At 39.7% G+C, this 18383-nt stretch overlaps 1 protein-coding gene across 6 annotated transcripts in view; it reads left to right on the top strand.

Moving 5' to 3' along the window:
- LOC148873312 (AMP-dependent synthetase and ligase family protein) overlaps positions 1-18383 on the top strand; it is a 132329-nt gene that overhangs the window by 21835 nt on the left and 92111 nt on the right. For 5 of the 6 annotated variants that reach the window (XR_016104670.1, XR_016104671.1, XM_088962974.1 and 2 more), the window contains one exon: positions 11275-12003. Coding sequence is in view for 4 of the 6 variants with exons in the window: in XM_088962974.1 (XP_088819100.1) it covers positions 11275-12003 (729 nt within the window). In the remaining 2 variants the exon portion in view is untranslated. The remainder of the gene's footprint in view (positions 1-11274; positions 12004-18383) is intronic. The other variant, XM_088962973.1, reaches the window with a different exon arrangement.

The following is an 18383-nucleotide window of genomic DNA, read 5'->3' as shown; positions in this document are numbered from 1 at the left end:
ACTAAGATTACATAAATTACAAGTCTGCTCTTAAGTGGGCATCCACTTCATCAGCATACTTAGAAAACATAAAGAGAATTGAAGGCCCATAAAGAAAAGGCCTATTAAGAAAAATAACAAGAAGAACTAATCAATAAGATTGAAATGGGCTAGGGCCCATTCGGTCCAGTCTTTCTACACTCCCCCTCAAGCTGAGCACAAATATCAATCATGCCCAGCTTGCTTATATAGGAACCATCTTTCCTTTAGGAACACCTTTTGTCAAAACACTACCCAACTATTCTTTAGAAGCTATAAATGGCAGACAAACTTCTTCTGAAGCAACTCTCTCCCATATAAAGTGCCTATCAACTTCTATGTGTTTAGTTCTGTCATGCTGAACAGGATTATGTGCAATGTTGATAGCGGTCTAGTTGTCACAATATAACATCATTGGCTTCTCACAGTCTATACCCAATTCTTCGAAAAGTGATCTCAACTAGGGGTGATTATGGGCTGGGCCTGGGTTGGGCTTTGCCTTCATAACAATGGGCTTAGGCTAGGCTCGAGCCAAGATTCTAGGTCTAATTATTGTATTTTAGTTCAAAAATTAAACAATTGTACTTTTTTTTTCACTTATTGTCGTGGAGACTATAGTAACCTGTAAGAAACTTTAAAATTAATATTAAGATAAAAGCTTCTAACATAAAAGAAATTAAATAATTATACTTTGTAATTTATAAGTTTCAATTGGTCATTAGTATGCTAAAAATGATAATTTTAACAAACCAATTCTTTTATCAACAAAAAATCAACCTAGAACCTATAATATCTATCAAAAAATAACCATCCATTATCATGTAATATCCACAAAATATCAATTATTAAATCTCCTACAAATCTCTATTAGTCTATATTTAATATATAAAATATCAATTATCAAATATTTTTAAATAACATATATATATATTATTTATAAATATCCGGGCCTAATGCGGGCCCGGGTCCGGGCTGAAATGATTACCCCTAATCTCAACCACAAAAATTTTGAAGCTCCATGTGCTATGCCCTGTACTTTTCTTCAGTCGAGGATCTAGCCACTACAGACTGCTTCTCACTCCTACATGATACAATGTTCCCTGCCACCATAGCATAGTAACCTGAAGTAGGCCTCCTATTATCAATACATCTAGCCCAGTCAGTAAATCAGTGTATGCTTCCCACTTCATGTGTCCATGCTTAGCAAACAAGATACCTTTCCCTTGAGTCCCTTTTAGACAATATAGAACCCTCTCAACAACTGTTAAATGTGTATAGTTGGGAGAATGCATGAACTGACTAATTACGGTAACTACATAGGAAATTTTGGTCAAGTCATGCAAAGATATAATAACTTCCCAACTAGTTTCTGGAACACTCCCCTATCATTCAATAGTTCACCATCTGTAGCTGACAACTTATGATTTAGGTCTATAGGAGTAGAAGCTGGTTGAGCACCCAATTTGCCAGTCTCTGCAAGAAGATCAAGAACATACTTACATTGAGAAATGAAGATACCATACTTAGACTTGACAACTTCAATTCCCAAGAAATATCTGAGTTCACCCAAGTCTTTAATCTCAAACTCAGTGTTAAGAAATCTTTTTAGATGAGTAACTTCAATTTACAGACTTTCCCTTGCATCTCCTTCCCATATACTGTTGGAAAACGCGGGGTTACTGGTGTAGATGCATATTTGGTAGTTGTGTAAAAATAGAATTGTGTGAATATGTATTCCTAGGACTGTGGAAAAGTATAATCCCTTAAATATGGGAATTAAATATGCCGATTGGCAATAGAATGAAACAAGATCAGTTTTTGACCATTACAAAACATGGTATCAGAGCTCTAGGTTTGCCAACCTTGAGATTTTTTTTCTTCGGCCTTCATTGCCAGTTTTTTTTTTTCGTGTTTTTCTAGCCTTCAGTGCTGATCTGTAACCAGCAGTGTTTCTTTTCCTCCTTTATTCTCCTTCCCCGCTACCCTTATTCTTCCTCCATTGACAATGTCCAATGTGACTGCAACAAGTGCTCCCGTCCAAACTGATGAAGGGGCAACAAATTTTCATCCTCACACCGGTGATTTGCAGAATATTCAGGCAACATATAGACTGAATGGCCAGAACTATTTGAAGTGGTCACAACTAGTGCGTACCTATTTGAAGGGAAAAGGAAAAATTAGTTACCTTCTTGGAACAAGGCCAAAATTGGGCGAGGCAAATTTTGATGCTTGGGACGAAGAGGACTCCATGATTATGTCATGGTTGTGGAGTTCAATGACACCCGAGATTAGCGATACTTGTATGTTTCTTCCCTCTACAAGGGTTATTTGGGACGCTGTCCGACAAACCTATTCCAAAGTCCATGATGCTGCTCGTGTCTATGAGGTCAAAGTGAAGACAGTGGCGGCCAAACAAGGGAGTAGAAGTGTTACAGAGTATGCAAATCTGCTGCAAAATTTGTGGCATGAGCTTGATCATTATCGGGTTCTTGAGATGAAGTGCCCCGATGACGCTGTGATCTTGAATAATTTTATTGAAAGAGATAGGGTGCATGATTTTTTGATCGGACTGAATGCTGAATTTGATCAGGTCCGAATACAAATTCTCGGCAAAGAAGAAGTGCCTCCATTGAATGAAGTTATAACCCTTGTCAGAGCTGAGGAAAGCCGTCGTGGAATCATGCTTGAACCCTAAGATCCCGAAGGTTCTGCTATGGTGGCAAGGGAAGGAAATTACAGTGGTTCAAAGGGTGAGAACAATCACAACTTGGCTCATGACACAACCACCCGTGACTCTAACGATAACCTCTGGTGCACCTATTGCAAGAAGCCCAAACACACAAAAGATCGCTGCTGGAAACTTCATGGGAAACCTCCCACATCCAGCAAGGAATGGGGCAATCGAGGAGTTTCGAAAGCAGTTCAACAGGTCCATAATGTCTCCATAATCCTGCAGCAAGAACACTCAAGTCAGGGGCCATTTAATGAAGAAATTGAAAGGCTAAGGAGTTTCCTGAGATCCTTGAAACCAGGAAGTGGTTCTACCTCTCTTGCTCTCTCGGGTGAGTCTTTATTTCTAGGATTACATGTCTCGGCTAGTGTTTTTCCATGGATTCTTGATTCTGGAGCTACTGACCACATGACACCCTCTTCACTACATTTTCTCACCTATACACCCTGTCCTAGTAGTAGAAAAATTTCTGTTGCTGATGGTTCTTTCACCACAGTGGCAGGAATTGAGAATATTCAGATTACTCCATCCCCTATTACTTAAAAATGTGCTTCATGTTCCTAAGTTATCCACTAGCCTTATCTCTATACATAAACTCACCCAGGATGTGAACTGCAATGTTGTGTTCTTTCCTTCTTACTGTGTATTTCAGGACCAGGTTTCGGGGATGAAGATTGGACTTGCAAAGGAAAGCGATGAACTCTATACTACCTTGAAGCAACCAACAAACCATCTCACAATGTTATGCATGTCACACACGAGTCATTATTATCTACCTCCAATAAAGATTTAATTTGGCGTCATCACTTTCGTTTCAATCATCCTTCATTTCCTGTTTTAAAAACATTGCTTCATTCCTTGTTTAAAGGGATTGATGTTGAAACCTTTCATTGTGATGTTTGTGAATTTGCTAAACACAAAAGGGTTTTCTCCCAATCAGCAATAAAAGATCTTCAATTCCTTTTGATTCATTCGGATATATGGGGCCCTTCTCGAATTCCCAACATTACTGGTTCTAGATGGTTCGTCACCTTTATTGATGATTGCACTAGGGTCACATGGATTTTTCTTCCTAAGTCTAAATCTGATGTGGGCACCATTCTTCCCAACTTTCATAACATGGTCCAAACTCAGTTTGGTGTGAGAATTAAAAGGTTTCGATTTGATAATGCTACAAATTATTTTAATCAAAATTTGTCTCCATTTTTTCAGAAAGAAGGCATTGTGCATGAATCCTCCTGTGTTAACACTCCCCAACAGAATGGGGTAGCTGAGAGGAAAAATGGCCATCTTTTGCAAACCAATCGAGCCTTTCTCTTTCAAAACCGGGTCCCAAAACAATATTGGGGGGAAGCTGTCCTTACTGCTGCATACACCATAAATAGACTACCATCTAAAGTTTTTGACAACCGAAGCCCAATACAAGTCCTCTCTCAATTCTACCCTGATATTCGAACCTCAAATAATCTCACACCAAGAATTTTTGGTTGCACTGCCTTTGTTCATGTCCGTAATAAGGGAAAATTATATCCACGAGCAATCAGGTGTGTCTTCTTGGGATATTCCCCAACTCAAAAAGGTTATAAATGTTATCATCTAGCCACCAGAAAATTCTACACCTCCATCGATGTCACATTTGAGGAGGGACAATCCTTTTTCACTCAACCTTATCCCCAGGGGGAGCCCTCATTAATAGAAGATAAGGCCTCGGATCTACTCTCCCTAGATGTATTACCTTCCTCACAGTCATCCAACCGTCAAGAATCACATCCTTCTGAGTCACATTCCTCTGAGCCCCACATTTCCGAGCCTCAACAAGAGTCAAACAACCCGACCATTGAACCTAATCCAGACACTGTTAATCCCACCAATGATGTGAGATATATGCAGGTTTACTCTAGGAGAAGAAATCCGGATCCTCAACTTGTGCAAGTCCAAGATTCAACTCCTAATCCTAGTACTGAGGGATGTTCAGAACCCGAACCTGTACCTTCACAGTTTGAGTATGAGTATGACCTACCTATTGCCCTGAGAAAAAGAACCAGAGAATGTACCAAACGCCCATTGTACCCTTTAGCCAAATCTGTGTCGTTCCAAAGATTCTTTAAATCCCATAAAAGTTTTCTAGCCAACCTTAACCCCATTCCTATTCCTAATACTCTAGCCGAGGCACTTTCTAATAAGGAGTGGAGAAAAGCCATGAGAGTGGAAATGGAGGCACTAGAAAAGAACAACACGTGGGAAGTTGTGGATCTATCGAGAAACAAGAAGGCTGTAGGTTGTAAATGGGTGTTCGCAATTAAGTACAAATCTGATGGGTCATTAGAAAGGTACAAAGCACGACTGGTAGCCAAGGGATATACACAGACTTATGGGGTAGATTATCAAGAGACTTTTGCCCCAGTAGCTAAAATGAATACGGTAAGGGTGTTGCTGTCTTTGGCTGCTAACTGTAATTGGGATTTGCAACAGTTTGATGTAAAGAATGCGTTTCTCCATGGTGATCTAGAAGGGGAGATATACTTGGACATTCCATCGGGTTTTGGAGAAGGCATTAAGGGGAACAAAGTTTGTAGGTTGAAGAAGGCACTATATGGTCTCAAACAGTCTCCGAGAGCATGGTTTGGAAGGTTTACAAAGGTGATGCTTAGTACAGGTTACAAGCAAAGTCAAGGTGACCACACATTGTTTATCAAACACACAGCCTCAGGGGGAGTTATTGCTCTATTAGTCTATGTGGACGATATAATCGTTACTGGGAATGATAAAAAGGAGAAGGAAGCATTGAAAAACTGCCTTGCAAGAGAATTTGAGATAAAAGACTTGGGGAGACTAAAGTATTTTCTCAGAATTGAAGTTGCACATTCTAAACAAGGCATCTTTATCTCTCAACAAAAGTATGTTGTTGATCTTTTGAGAGAAACAGAAAATATGGCATGTAAACCAGCTTCCACGCCTATAAATCCCAATCATAAACTTGGAGAAGCCAGCGAGAATGCAAGTGTAGACAAGGAGATGTTCCAAAGACTGGTTGGAAAACTCATTTATCTTGCACATACATGGCCGGATATTGCATATGCTGTAAGTGTAATAAGTCAGTTTATGCATAATCCTAAAGAAGTTCATCTTCAGGCTACTCATCGAATTCTGCACTATTTGAAAGCCAATCTAGGGAAAGGAATTTTATTCAGAAGGAATGGTGGACTGGCTCTTGAAGCATATACAAATGCCGATTATGCAGGATCTCCAGTAGATAGACGGTCCACTTCTGGTTACTGTACCTTCTTGGGAGGAAACTTAGTCACTTGGAGGAGTAAGAAGCAAAATGTAGTGGCTCGGTCAAGTGCAGAGGCAGAGTTCAGGGCTATGGCACAAGGAGTGTGTGAATTACTTTGGTTGAAGATAATTTTAGAAGACTTGAAGATTCCACGAGAAGAGCCTATGAAACTATATTGTGACAACAAGTCAGCCATCAATATTGCTCACAATCCTGTTCAACATGACAGGACGAAGCACATCGAAATTGATCGACACTTTATAAAAGAGAATCTGGACAGCAAGTTGATTTGCACTCCCTATGTATCTACAAAAGGACAACTGGCTGATGTACTTACTAAAGGGCTCAATAGTACAGACTTTCGTAGAATTGTAGCCAAGCTGGGAATGGAGGATCTCTATTCACCAGCTTGAGGGGGAGTGTTGGAAAACGTGGGGTTACTGGTGTAGATGCATATTTGGTAGTTGTGTAAAAATAGAATTGTGTGAATATGTATTCCTAGGATTGTGGAAAAGTATAATCCCTTAAAGATGGGGATTAAAATAGTTAATCCCTTAATTATAGGGATTGATTTAGGAAGATGCTTTCTATTTATTGCAGCAGCTTACTGTATAAATATGTCGATTAGCAATGGAATGAAACAAGATCAGTTTTTTACCATTACAAAACACCCCTGGAGGTAAAGACGTATAGACCTCTTCATGTATGTCTCCATTCAAGAAAGCATTTTTAACATTGAATTGATGAAGTGGCGAATCAAAAGTAGTAGTTAAAGATAGCAAAACTCAAACTAAAGTCATTTTGGCCACTGAGGCAAAAGTCTCCAAGTATTGCAGAACCTCAATATCCACGGTCTTATTAGCTAAATGGCAATTGGCACATACAATACGCTTAGTCGCTTTTTGTAGATTTTCATAACCCTACTGTGCAAAAATGTGATATGCATTTGAAATGGATGTCTGAGTTATTACATATATCATGATCGATACGGAAATGGATTGTCATCTGTAGGACAAGTGTTTGGAAATGCAATGTGATGTACATTTCCGTTCGCCTTTGCGAAGAGCAATACAAAGATCAAGGTCAAGGAAGGTATTAGAAGTTGTAGAAGGGGGCTGACCTATTACCTCAGTAGTGATGGGAGGTGCAAGAGGTTCATCTAAAGGTGTGGAAACAACTTTCACAACCTTGATTCTTTGTCTCTGGTACCACCTCTAAACAATAGGATGGGGAGAAAATGTGGGAGAATGAGCAGGAGGAGGAGGGGGAGTAGGAACATGAGAAGAAGACCCGATAGAAGAATCGGTGAGAGAAGACTTACTAGAAGACTCAATGGGAATTGGAAGAGGGATAGATGGTGACATCGCAAACCACTCATTTGAATGTTCCCCCTCAGGAGAAGTACCAAAGAAAGGAATTGACTCAACAAAATGTGACATCTCTAGAAAAAAAGTTAGTTCCACGAACTGAATCAAAACAACCATACCCCTTTTGTGTGGAGGCATATCCCAAGAAGACACACTTATGTTCTTTAGGCTCAAACTTATGTCTCTGATGACTATGAACATGAACATAACAAGTACACCCAAACACTTGGAGAGGAAGAGAGAAGAAATCCTCATTTGGAAATAGGAGGCTAAAGGGGGTTTTAAAACCCAGAACTCGGGAAGGCGTCCAGTTTATCAAGTATGTAGCTGTAAGGACAACATCCCCCCAAAACTTAATAGGAACATGAGGAGCAAAAAGGAGGCTCCTCGCAACTTCAACCACATGTCGGTTCTTCCTTTCCACCACTCCATTTTGTTGTGGAGTGTAGGAATAAGAACCTTGATGAATAACTCCAAAGGTATCAAAGTAGTTGTAAGGACAACATCTCCCCAAAACTTAATAGGAACATGAGAAGCAAAAAGGAGGCTCCTCGCAACCTTAACCACATGTTGGTTCTTCCTTTCCTCAAAGTAGGAGGAAAGGCTCTTCTAAAAATATTCCTTTGCATTATTAGATCAGAATATTTTGATCTGAGTATTAAACTGGGTAAGAATAAGTTCATGAAATTTTTGTACAATATTTGGCACTTCATCCCGGGATCTCATAAGGTAAATCCAGGTGTAACGAGAGAAATCATCAATGAAAGGATGAAACACTTGTAACCTCCCATATTAGAGTGCACAATATGGAAAGGAAAAATTGATCTTTTATTACTCATTGAAAAAGATTGTCTACAATGTTTTGCAAGTTCACATGACTCATAATGAAGACTCGATAGGGATATTCCTTTAAACATTTCTAGAAACAAATGACTCAAAATTGAAAAAGACAAATTACCAAATCTCAAATGACATAACATGACTCTATCAACTGACTCTGATGAGGTAGACTCCAAAGCTACTCCACTAGGTGGTCCAAGACTTTGATCAGAGATATCCATCAAATATATTCCATTCGCCTCATGGTCACTCCCAATCGTCGTCTGAGTTTTCAGGTCTTGAAAAACATAACGAGTAGGAAAGAAAATGACACTCAAATTCATTGATTTAGTTAAGCTAGTAACTGATAAAAGGTTAGTGTTAAATTTGGGAACATGAAGGACAAAGGAAAAAACAAGTCAGAGGCTCTAATATTCCCTTTTTCAGAGATGGGAGCAAGAGACCCACCGGCAATGGGAAATCTTCTCTCTACCAAAGAGGAGCTAGTATGAATAAAAAAGGTTAGATATGCTGGTCATGTAGTTTTGATACAACAAAATCTATAATCCAAGGAATTCTACGATTACTTTAGGCTGTAGCATGATTTGTAGAAGCACGAATACTTGAATCGGCAAATGCAGATGAAAAGGTGTTGCTTGAGGAGGAAGTTGCAACAATAGTCTCCAAGTGATTAATTCACCTCCAATATCTCTCAAATTCTGCCTTCACTGCTGCAAGCTGCTCCACAACAAAATTTTCTTTAGTTTCTCTATTTCCACCTTCAGATGCTCTTGCAACATTTGCATTCTTGGGCTTTCCAGACTGGCCACCTTTCTTAAAGTTGTTGTAGTTGTTCCAAAACCTATCTGGAAGAAGATCTGGATGAAGTTTCCAACAAGTATCCTTAGTATGTTTTGGTTTATTGCAGTGTTCATATATCACCTCTTTTTTCTCAGTTGGCCCCTTTGGTTTTATTCCAGCATGTGCAAAATGTTTTGGAGGTGGTGGACCTTCTAGCTGTACCTGTCGCCTTCTCTCTTCACTGCTCACCATAGAATATGCCTGAGCAAGTGTTACTTCATCCTTCGCCAAAATATTCTATCTCGTAATATCAAATTTAGGGTTGAGTCCTATAAGAAACTCAAACACCCTGTTTCTTTCCACAAATTTCCTGAATGTCTCTGACTATCTGCATCCTTGGTGCTTTCCCAAACTGCTTCCATAGCATCAATCTCTTGCCATAGTGACTTCAACATTGAGTAGTAGACAACTACACTCTTCTCCCCCTGTTTCAGATTTTTCACATCATTCTTTAGTTTGTAGGCCCTTGCAACATTCAATTTCTGAGAATATGTTTCTGTAACACTATCCGAAATCTTCTTGGTTGAAGGCGTCCAAAGATAATGTTGATTTATGTGGGGCTGCATAGAATTTACCAACCATCCAATAAATATGTAGTTATGTTGCATCCATTTCTCATATGTAGGATTAGTCTCTTCTAGTTTCTCCTTGCTACCTGTGAGAAACCCTAGTTTACCTCTACTAGAAACATGAATCTTTATAGATTGTGCCCAAGCTAAATAATTTGTTCCGTCAAGTTTGATTGTAGTCATTCCTGTCAAAATGGAATTTATGGGACCACCCCCCAACACTGGAATCTGCTTCATCTCACTTCTAGATTGCTCCGTAGATCAAACGAAAATAAAAAAACAAGGTTTTCAAGCTTTATAGACCTAATTGAGATCAGTCCAACGCTTAAAAAATCCCAAAACTAGGGTTTCACTATACTTGGCCTTTGGGGAGAAAGTGAGAAGTAGTCGCTCCAACCAGAGCTTCCCAAACCTCTTCTTGGCAATTTACAGCCAAATTCTGACTCTCCAAACCCTCTACCAACTAGGCATACAAGTTCTTTGAATAACCAATAACTTGTTTATCCATACACTCTTCTAATCGAAAGGTGTATGGGAAAAGAAAAGAATAAAGAAAAAAATAATAAAAGAGAATGAAGACCTGCTCTGATACCAAGATGTTATATAGACCAATAAAAAATAGTAAAAATAGTTCAGATTATAACAAAAGAGGAAGAGAAGAAGAAGAAGAAGGGAGAAGGGAGAAAGAAGGAGTTCGATAATCTCCTCTTTCTCCTCTCTAATCTTTTATTGATCTTACTAAGATTACATAAATTAAAAGTCTGCCCTTAAGTGGGCATCCACTTCATCAGCATACTTAGAAAACATAAAGAGAATTAAAGGCCCATTAAGATAAATAACAAGAAGAAACTAATCAATAAGATAGAAATGGACTAGGACCCATTCGGCCCAGTCTCTCTACACTCCCCCTCAAGCAGAGCATAGATATCAATCATGCCCAACTTGCTTATATAGTGAACCAACTTTTCTTTAGGAACACTTTTTGTCAAAACATCAGCCAACTGTTTTTCAGAAGCAATAAATGGCAGCCAACTGTTCAAGATGTTGTCAAGAGCTATGAACATTTAAGTTAAATTGGTAAGAAGATCCGCTAATGGCTTGGTGGGTGGATTAGCTATGCAAGAAGAGCATAGAAATACTTGTATTGGGCTCAATTGTAATGGGGGGTGGGGGGTTCTTTTGATGTAAAGGGAGTTCAGATGTAACAACTACTTATTGTGACCTTTCTCTTAATTAGATTTAATAAAATTTTATTTTCTGCTGACAAAGAAGTGCTTAATCCTGACTAGAGCATTCCATTGAGGAACCCATAGTTTCTGCATAAATTATCTTGCCACAGTTAGAAAGGAGGTATCTGGTCATTTAATTGTCAATTAATTCAACTTCCCAACTAATCTTCTATAGCTGCTTGGATCACCAGTGCCAAGCAAATAACCTTGATCACTGTTTAGCTTTAAATTAGGCTCCATCGAATATCTATAGTATGCACATTTCACTAATTGAAGAGCAATAAATCAGGATATCTATGTAGTGTTTGAAAAACAATTCTTTTCTTTTTATGTAAAAATTGTCCAATTTTCATGAAATGGCATGAACGTTTTATTGCTAATATATCAATTCTTCAAAATTCAGGTATCTGGAGACTGCACATATTTTGATTGCAAAAAGTTGCCAACAATTCTGGAGACAGAGGAACTGAATAGTGTGCCAATTGGAGTACCTATTCCTAACTGTGATGTAGCACTTGTTCAAGAATTGAATGCTTCCCGTGAAGGAGAAATATATGTTAGTGGTCACTGTATGTCCATGGGGTACCTCCTTAATTCTACTTTTATGACTTCAGACCATGTAGAGTTGCCTCAGAAGTCCATTCTAATTGGTCCTTCCATCAAGAATCCTGGAACTCAATTATATTTTAAAACTGGTGATATTGCAAGGCAGCTTCCAACTGGTGATTTGGTTTTCTTGGGAAGAAGGGATCGTATTGTGAAAATCAATGGGCAACGTGTTGCTTTAGAGGAGATTGAAAATACCTTGAGGGATCATCCTGATGTGGTTGATGCTGCTGTAATACATCATAAATTTCAAGGTGAGATTGGTTACCTTGTAGCTTACTTAGTATCCAACAGGACAGATGAATTCTTTAAACTTTTGATCTCTTCTGTTAGAAGTTGGTTGACAAGAAAGCTACCACCAGTTATGATCCCCCAACGTTATTTATGTATTGACTCACTGCCTATATCTTCCACGGGGAAAATAGATTATGCTATTCTGGAAGGATCAGAATTTCTTGGGCAAGAGATCTTGAATGATACTGATGATTCTGAATCTGTTAATTGTCTTAAGCAAACTATTAAACAGGTTTGTTCTTCACCTCTTACACATTCTATAGTTATAGCTTTTCTGGTTATTTGCTACTTTTAGCAAGTTACTTTTACTTTCTTTTGAGTGGGAGATGACTATCCTTGATGAATTACAGGAATGTTCTCTTAGGTTAAATCAATAGTTCAGTTGTTATAGGGAGTATCTTGTGTAATTTATGTTGAAGAGAATTTACCAAAACAAAAATATCAAAGAACATGACCAGTGGTGCAGATGCCAGTGCCATGATTCATTGTATGAAATTGTGGTTTGCATCACATATGTGACAAGTAAGTTCCCAACAAAGTTATTTCATTTGATACGTCATATGCTTTGCATAACTAGCAGATGTGTATTTCTGACCATTTATAGTACTATATATAACAAAAAGGTTCTGTGCATGCACCCCAATACTGCTCTTGTAAGCTAGAAACTCAAATGTACCTCTCTGTTAGGCACCACTTGGAGGGGGTAGTTGGGGATCCCTCTGTTTGAGAACTGCACAGGACTCCCAAGTGGCATCATGAACTGGTAGTCCTGTCCATTCTACTAGGGCCTGTTGCTGAATTTGCTTCCCCACCTTGATCCAACGATAGTCCAGGATGTTCCGAGGCTGTAGTTGTAGTAAGCCTGTGTCATCAAATTCTGGCAGAACGGTGGAGCTTGTCATGTTGTTTCCCACGCATTGTTTAAGGAGAGAGATGTGGAAAACTGGGTGTACCTGTGAGGAGGCTGAGAGATCTAATCTGTATGCCACCGGCCCAATTCGTTCCGTAATCTCAAACGGCCCATAAAACTTAGGTGATAGCTTGTGCCACCCTTTCCGAGCCAGAGAGGTTTGTCTATATGGGTGTAACTTGAAATAGACACGCTCCCCAACCTGGAATTCCACTTCTCTGTTTTTTATCATAATTGGCTTTCATCCATGATTGTGCTTGCATGAGGTTGGCTTTGAGGTTTTTGATGATATTATCTCTTTCATGTAGGTGCTGGTCTACCGCCTCCAATTCTGTTTAGCCAGGTTCATAGGGTAATATTGATGGCGGGTCATGTCCATACAGGGCTTTAAAAGGAGTCATGCCTGCTGCACTATGGAACGTAGAGTTGTACCAAAATTCTGCCCATGGCAGCCATTGAGCCCATGTCTTTGGGTTTTCTCCTGTAAAGCATCATAGATAGGTCTTGATGCAACGATTAAGTATCTCCATTTGTCCATCGGTTTGTGGATGGTAGGTAGTGGATCTGTGGAGCAAGGTGCCTTAGGAGAACTCACCCCTAAAAGATAGCTGTTAGAGTGAGGGAACCTAAGTACATATCTACCGCACAACAGTATCCCATACTACCAGTGTGGGATATCTTATATTATCATCCCATACTACCAATGTTGGACAAAGGGATCGTAACACTCTCCATCTTAGTCTTGTAGGAAACAGCATCGGCCTTACACACTGGTGTATGTGAATTATAGTAGTCAAGATCCTTCCACATATTGTGCATCACTGAGATGGATGTGAGAGGAATTTGATTATTATTGTTTCATATAAACCAGTGTGTAAGGCTGGTGCTCTAGAAGAGTAAGAGGAAGAGAGCTCCTATATTTGAGTTTCTATCTTCTCGATTTTGATTTTTAGCTCGTCTGAGTTTAGATTCTTAGTGGTGATGAGCTGCCTAGGTAGAATTAGGTGAATGTACAAGTTCAAAGTATGGAGAGCTGAAGAATCACTATGCAATAGTATGGGATTGCTTCTTTGGATAGATTTGCCCTTGTATCTACTCCTTACAAGGATATGAGTGGGATGACTGAGAAGGTGGATAGGTTTTAGAAGAGCATATATGGATTTCATCAAAAGAATCTGATATCAGGTTCGAGGTGTTTCATGAATTAGATTTTGGCATGACCTTTGGTGTGAAAATGTTGGAATGAAAAATTAAAAAGAAACCACGGAAGAAGAAACAATGTTTATTGAGGTTCTTGCAGTGGTGGCAGTTTGTTTTTATGGAGATAAGAAATTTGGTTAATTTGTGTGTTTTCCAAGTTTATTTTGTGAATTTGTTTGTCTCATAGGAATAGTTCAAAGGGTCACGTTATAGGGCTTTTAGAGGGAAGTAGCTTTGTGTGAATTGTGAATCTGCTTTCTAATATGGTTTTGTACTTTTAGTAGTTATCCTTGTATAGAATTATAGACTAGGAGCTTCCATTATGGTGGTGACTACTGAATAGTAGTGATTATAATGTTTGATTAGGTATGCCATAGTATTTTCATTTTTAACTTAAAATTCATGTTTTGAGCTCAATAGTAATTACTATGTTTAATTAGCTAGTAAGCATCAGATATAGTAGGCCAAAACTGAAATTTCTGTTACATGTCTGTGTTCAAGATGCTAGTGAGTGTGGGAAGAAAATTGGAAAAGCTAATGAGGGATTTCTTGTGGGAGGGGAGGAGAAAAGGGACTAGAGTAAATTGGGATGTAGTTTGTAGGAGTAAGGAGGTTGGCAGTCTAGGTTTAGGTAACTTGCTAAAGAGGAATGAAGCCTTATTGGGGAAATGGTTGTGGAGATTACCTGTGGATAGAAGCAAACTTTGGGCTAAAGTGGTGGTAAATATCCATGGGCTTGTGGCTAATGGTTGAGATGCTGGTGTACTAACTAGGGCTTCCAGAGCTTTCCCTTGGAAGGCCATCCATGCTATCCTGCCTTCTTTTTTGCCTTTTGTCAGATATGATCTTTGTTTTGGGATCTGTATAAAATTTTGGAAACAATTGTGGGTGGGCAACCTCTCCTTGAAAGACAAATTTCCCTCTTTGTTTGCTCTCTCAAGATACAAAGATGAGCTGGTTTCTACCTTTCTTGTTCCCTCTAGCTCAAGAATTGGGTTTGACTGGGACTAAATGATCTTTTGGATTTGACTCTTGCCCTCGATGGGTCTTTTTTGGATCCTTCCAATTCTAATAGCTGCATTTGGACCCCTTCCTCCTTTGGTGTTTGTTGAGCAAGAGCAAGTGAAGAGAGGAGAGAAGAGAGAAGAGAGGTGAGTCGAGTGACTGAAAGCCCTCCAGAACTTAGGGGGCGAATGAATGAATTTATTATTTATACTAGTACAGTCGAACAATATAAACAAAAGAGAAATTACAACAGTACCCTTATGGTACTAAACCTGAATACATAAACAACTGTCAACACTCCCCCTCAAGTTGGAGCATAGATATCAATCATGCCCAACTTGTCACAAAGATCATGATGTTTGGAAAGGTTTAAACCCTTTGTAAAGATGTCTGCAAGCTGGTTCTCAGAAGTGACATAGGGGGTACACACTTCGCTTGTGATAACTTTCTCTCTGATAAAATGCTTGTCAATTTCGATATGCTTTGTTCTATCATGTAGCACCGGATTGGCAGCAATGCTTATAGTTGCTTTGTTATCGCAAAATAGAGTTATAGGTTTGGCCACTGGGAAACCCAACTCCCCCAACAAATTCTTTATCCACATGCCTTCAGCAACCCCGTGGGCCATAGCACGATATTCAGCTTCAGCACTGGATCTAGCCACCACATTTTGCTTTTTACTCCTCCATGTAACAAGGTTCCCTCCTATAAAGGTGCAGTAGCCACTGGTAGACCTTCTGTCACTTTGGGATCCAACCCAATCTGCATCTGTATAAACTTCAACTTTCAAACGTCCGTGCTTTTGAAATAACAAACCAGTACCCGGATACTTCTTTAGATATCGGAGGATTCTCTTTGCTGCTTCAAGATGAGAAGACCTAGGAGCATGCATGAATTGACTGAGGACACCAACAACATATGCAATGTCTGGGCGAGTCATAGAAAGGTATAACAATCTCCCTACAAGCCTCTGAAACTGTTTCACATCCTTGAGAGATTCACCACAGTTGTCACCTAATTTATGGTTGGGGTCAATGGGAGAGTCAACTGGCTTCACCCCCATCTTCCCAGTGTCTTGAAGTAAATCTAGGACATATTTCCTTTGAGAAATGAAGATACCCTTCTTTGATCGGGCGACTTCAATTCCAAGGAAGTATCTGGCAGGTCCTAGATCTTTCACTTCAAACTGAGTGGCAAGAAAAAGTTTCAATTTCTGAATTTCATCCTCCCAATCACTAGTAACAATTATGTCATCCACATATACAATTAGAGCAACAATTTTACCTTCTCATTTTTTCACAAACAGTGTGTGATCTGATTGACATTGCCTGTATCCTTTCTGCTGAACTGCCACATGGAATCTGCTGAACCAAGCTCTTGGTGATTGTTTCAGCCCGTATAAGGACTTCTTCAACTTGCACACTTTCTGTTCATCACCTTGAGCTAGAAAACCAGGAGGTTGAATCATGTACACTTCCTCTTCAAGGTCACCATTCAAGAATGCATTCTTGATGTCAAGCTGGTGTAAAATCCAATCCAGATTAGCCGCAAGAGAGAAAAGGACTCTAATGAAATTCATCTTGGCAACGGGGGCAAAAGTTTCTGCATAATCAACTCCATACACTTGAGTAAATTCCTTTGCCACTAAGCGAGCTTTATACCTTTCCACTGTTCCATCAGCCTTATGCTTGACTGTGAACACCCATTTACATCCAACTGGAACCTTTCCCTTAGGAAGATCAACAAGTTCCCATGTGCAATTTTTGTGAAGGGCATTAATTTCTTCCCTCATGGCATTTGTCCATTCAGGAACTGAAAGAGCTTTTGCCACATTCTTAGGGATAGGGACACTGTCAATAGAGGTAAGGAAAGCATGGAATGAGGGTGAAATGTTCTCATAGGAGACAAAGTTGGAAATGGGATGTTTAGTGGTGCACAATCTAACACCCTTCCTATGAGCAATAGGATGGTCAAGATCATTAGCAGTAGAGGAATCATTTTCAATAGATTCAAGAACATCATTGGGAGCCAAAATACCTGAGTGAGTATGATCCTCCCCCGAGGAGTCTGGTGGCACTGGAGGTACAACTTCCGGATTCTCTACAGCTCTTGAATTTGGTTGGCCTTTGTGACGACGAGAAAAAACACGAAAAGGCGGAGGGTCAGGGAGAGAAGGAAGATGAACCAGTTTCTCCTCATGCCTACACTCCCCCCGAGGAGAAACAGGATAGAAAGGCTCATCTTCAAAGAAAGAAACATCCATGGCGACATAGAATTTACGAGAAACAGGATCAAAACAACGGTATCCCTTTTGAGTGAAGGAGTAACCAAGAAATATGCAAGGGATAGCACTAGAATCCAATTTCCCACGGGTGGGAGACAGATTTTGGACAAAACACCGGCAACCAAAGACACGAGGAGGAATAGAAAGAAGGGGAGCCTTAGGAAAGAGAAGTTGATGTGGGGCTTTGTACTCTAACCGACGAGAGGGCATACGGTTTATAAGGTAAGTGGAACAAAGAACAGCTTCAAGCCAAAACCGTTTGGGAACATTCATATGAAGTAGTAAATCCCGAGCCACTTCAAGGAGATGTCGGTTCTTCTGTTTGGCCACACCATTTTGTTGTGGTGTGCGGGCACAAGAGCTACGATGAAGGGAACCATGCGAAGCAAAAAATTCCCTGAGGTCACTATGAAAAAATTCTTTTGCATTGTCTGGTTGAAAAATTTGGATTTCAGTTTGAAATTGAGTGAAGACCATCCGCTGGAAATCTTGAATGATTTTGGTGATAGGTTTGAAAGTAAGAGGACGTACCAATCATATGTTTTGATGCTCCAGAATCAATGATCCATGGAGAGTCAGGGGTGTGCGAAGCAACATGGAAGGGTTACCTGACGTGGATGCAAATGAGGTTGAGGGAGGAGCATCCATCTGACGAATTGCTCTACCATAGAGCTCTAAATGGTCACGGAAGGAATTCATAATGTCCTCCCTCGGGTCAGGTCCAGTGAGATGTGTCTGAGTCACAGTAGTAATGGAGGGCTGATTCTCCCGAGTAGCCATGTTGGCCATGTGATGTTTCTTTGTATTTTGCTATCCGTACTTTTTATTCACCTCTGAACCTTGCTTCTTAGTCAGATCTTGAGCCCATTTTGGTTTCCCATGAAGATCCCAACAGGTATCTTTGGTGTGTCGGGGTTTCTGGCAATGAGTGCACCACAAGCTGCTTGTTTCAGACTGTACAAGAGCATAGACTTCCTGAACAGATGGGAGATCCTTAGAGCTGAGAATCTGAACCCTAATAGATTCATACATAGGATTTAGACCATGTAAGAATGCAAACACCCTTTGCTGGGAGACAAGCTGCTTGTACTTCTTAGCATCCTCATCACACTTCCAATCCACACTCTGGTAGTGATCCAACTCCTTCCAGACAGATGTTAAGTTAGAGTAATAAACCGATAAACACCTCTCCTCCTATCTACAAGTAGAAGAT

Source organism: Nelumbo lutea, chromosome 1, assembly GCF_056320005.1.
Source record: "Nelumbo lutea isolate HS-2025 chromosome 1, American lotus-T2T, whole genome shotgun sequence".
Taxonomy (NCBI): Eukaryota; Viridiplantae; Streptophyta; class Magnoliopsida; order Proteales; family Nelumbonaceae; genus Nelumbo; species Nelumbo lutea.
This window is presented reverse-complemented; position numbering and strand designations above follow the sequence as displayed.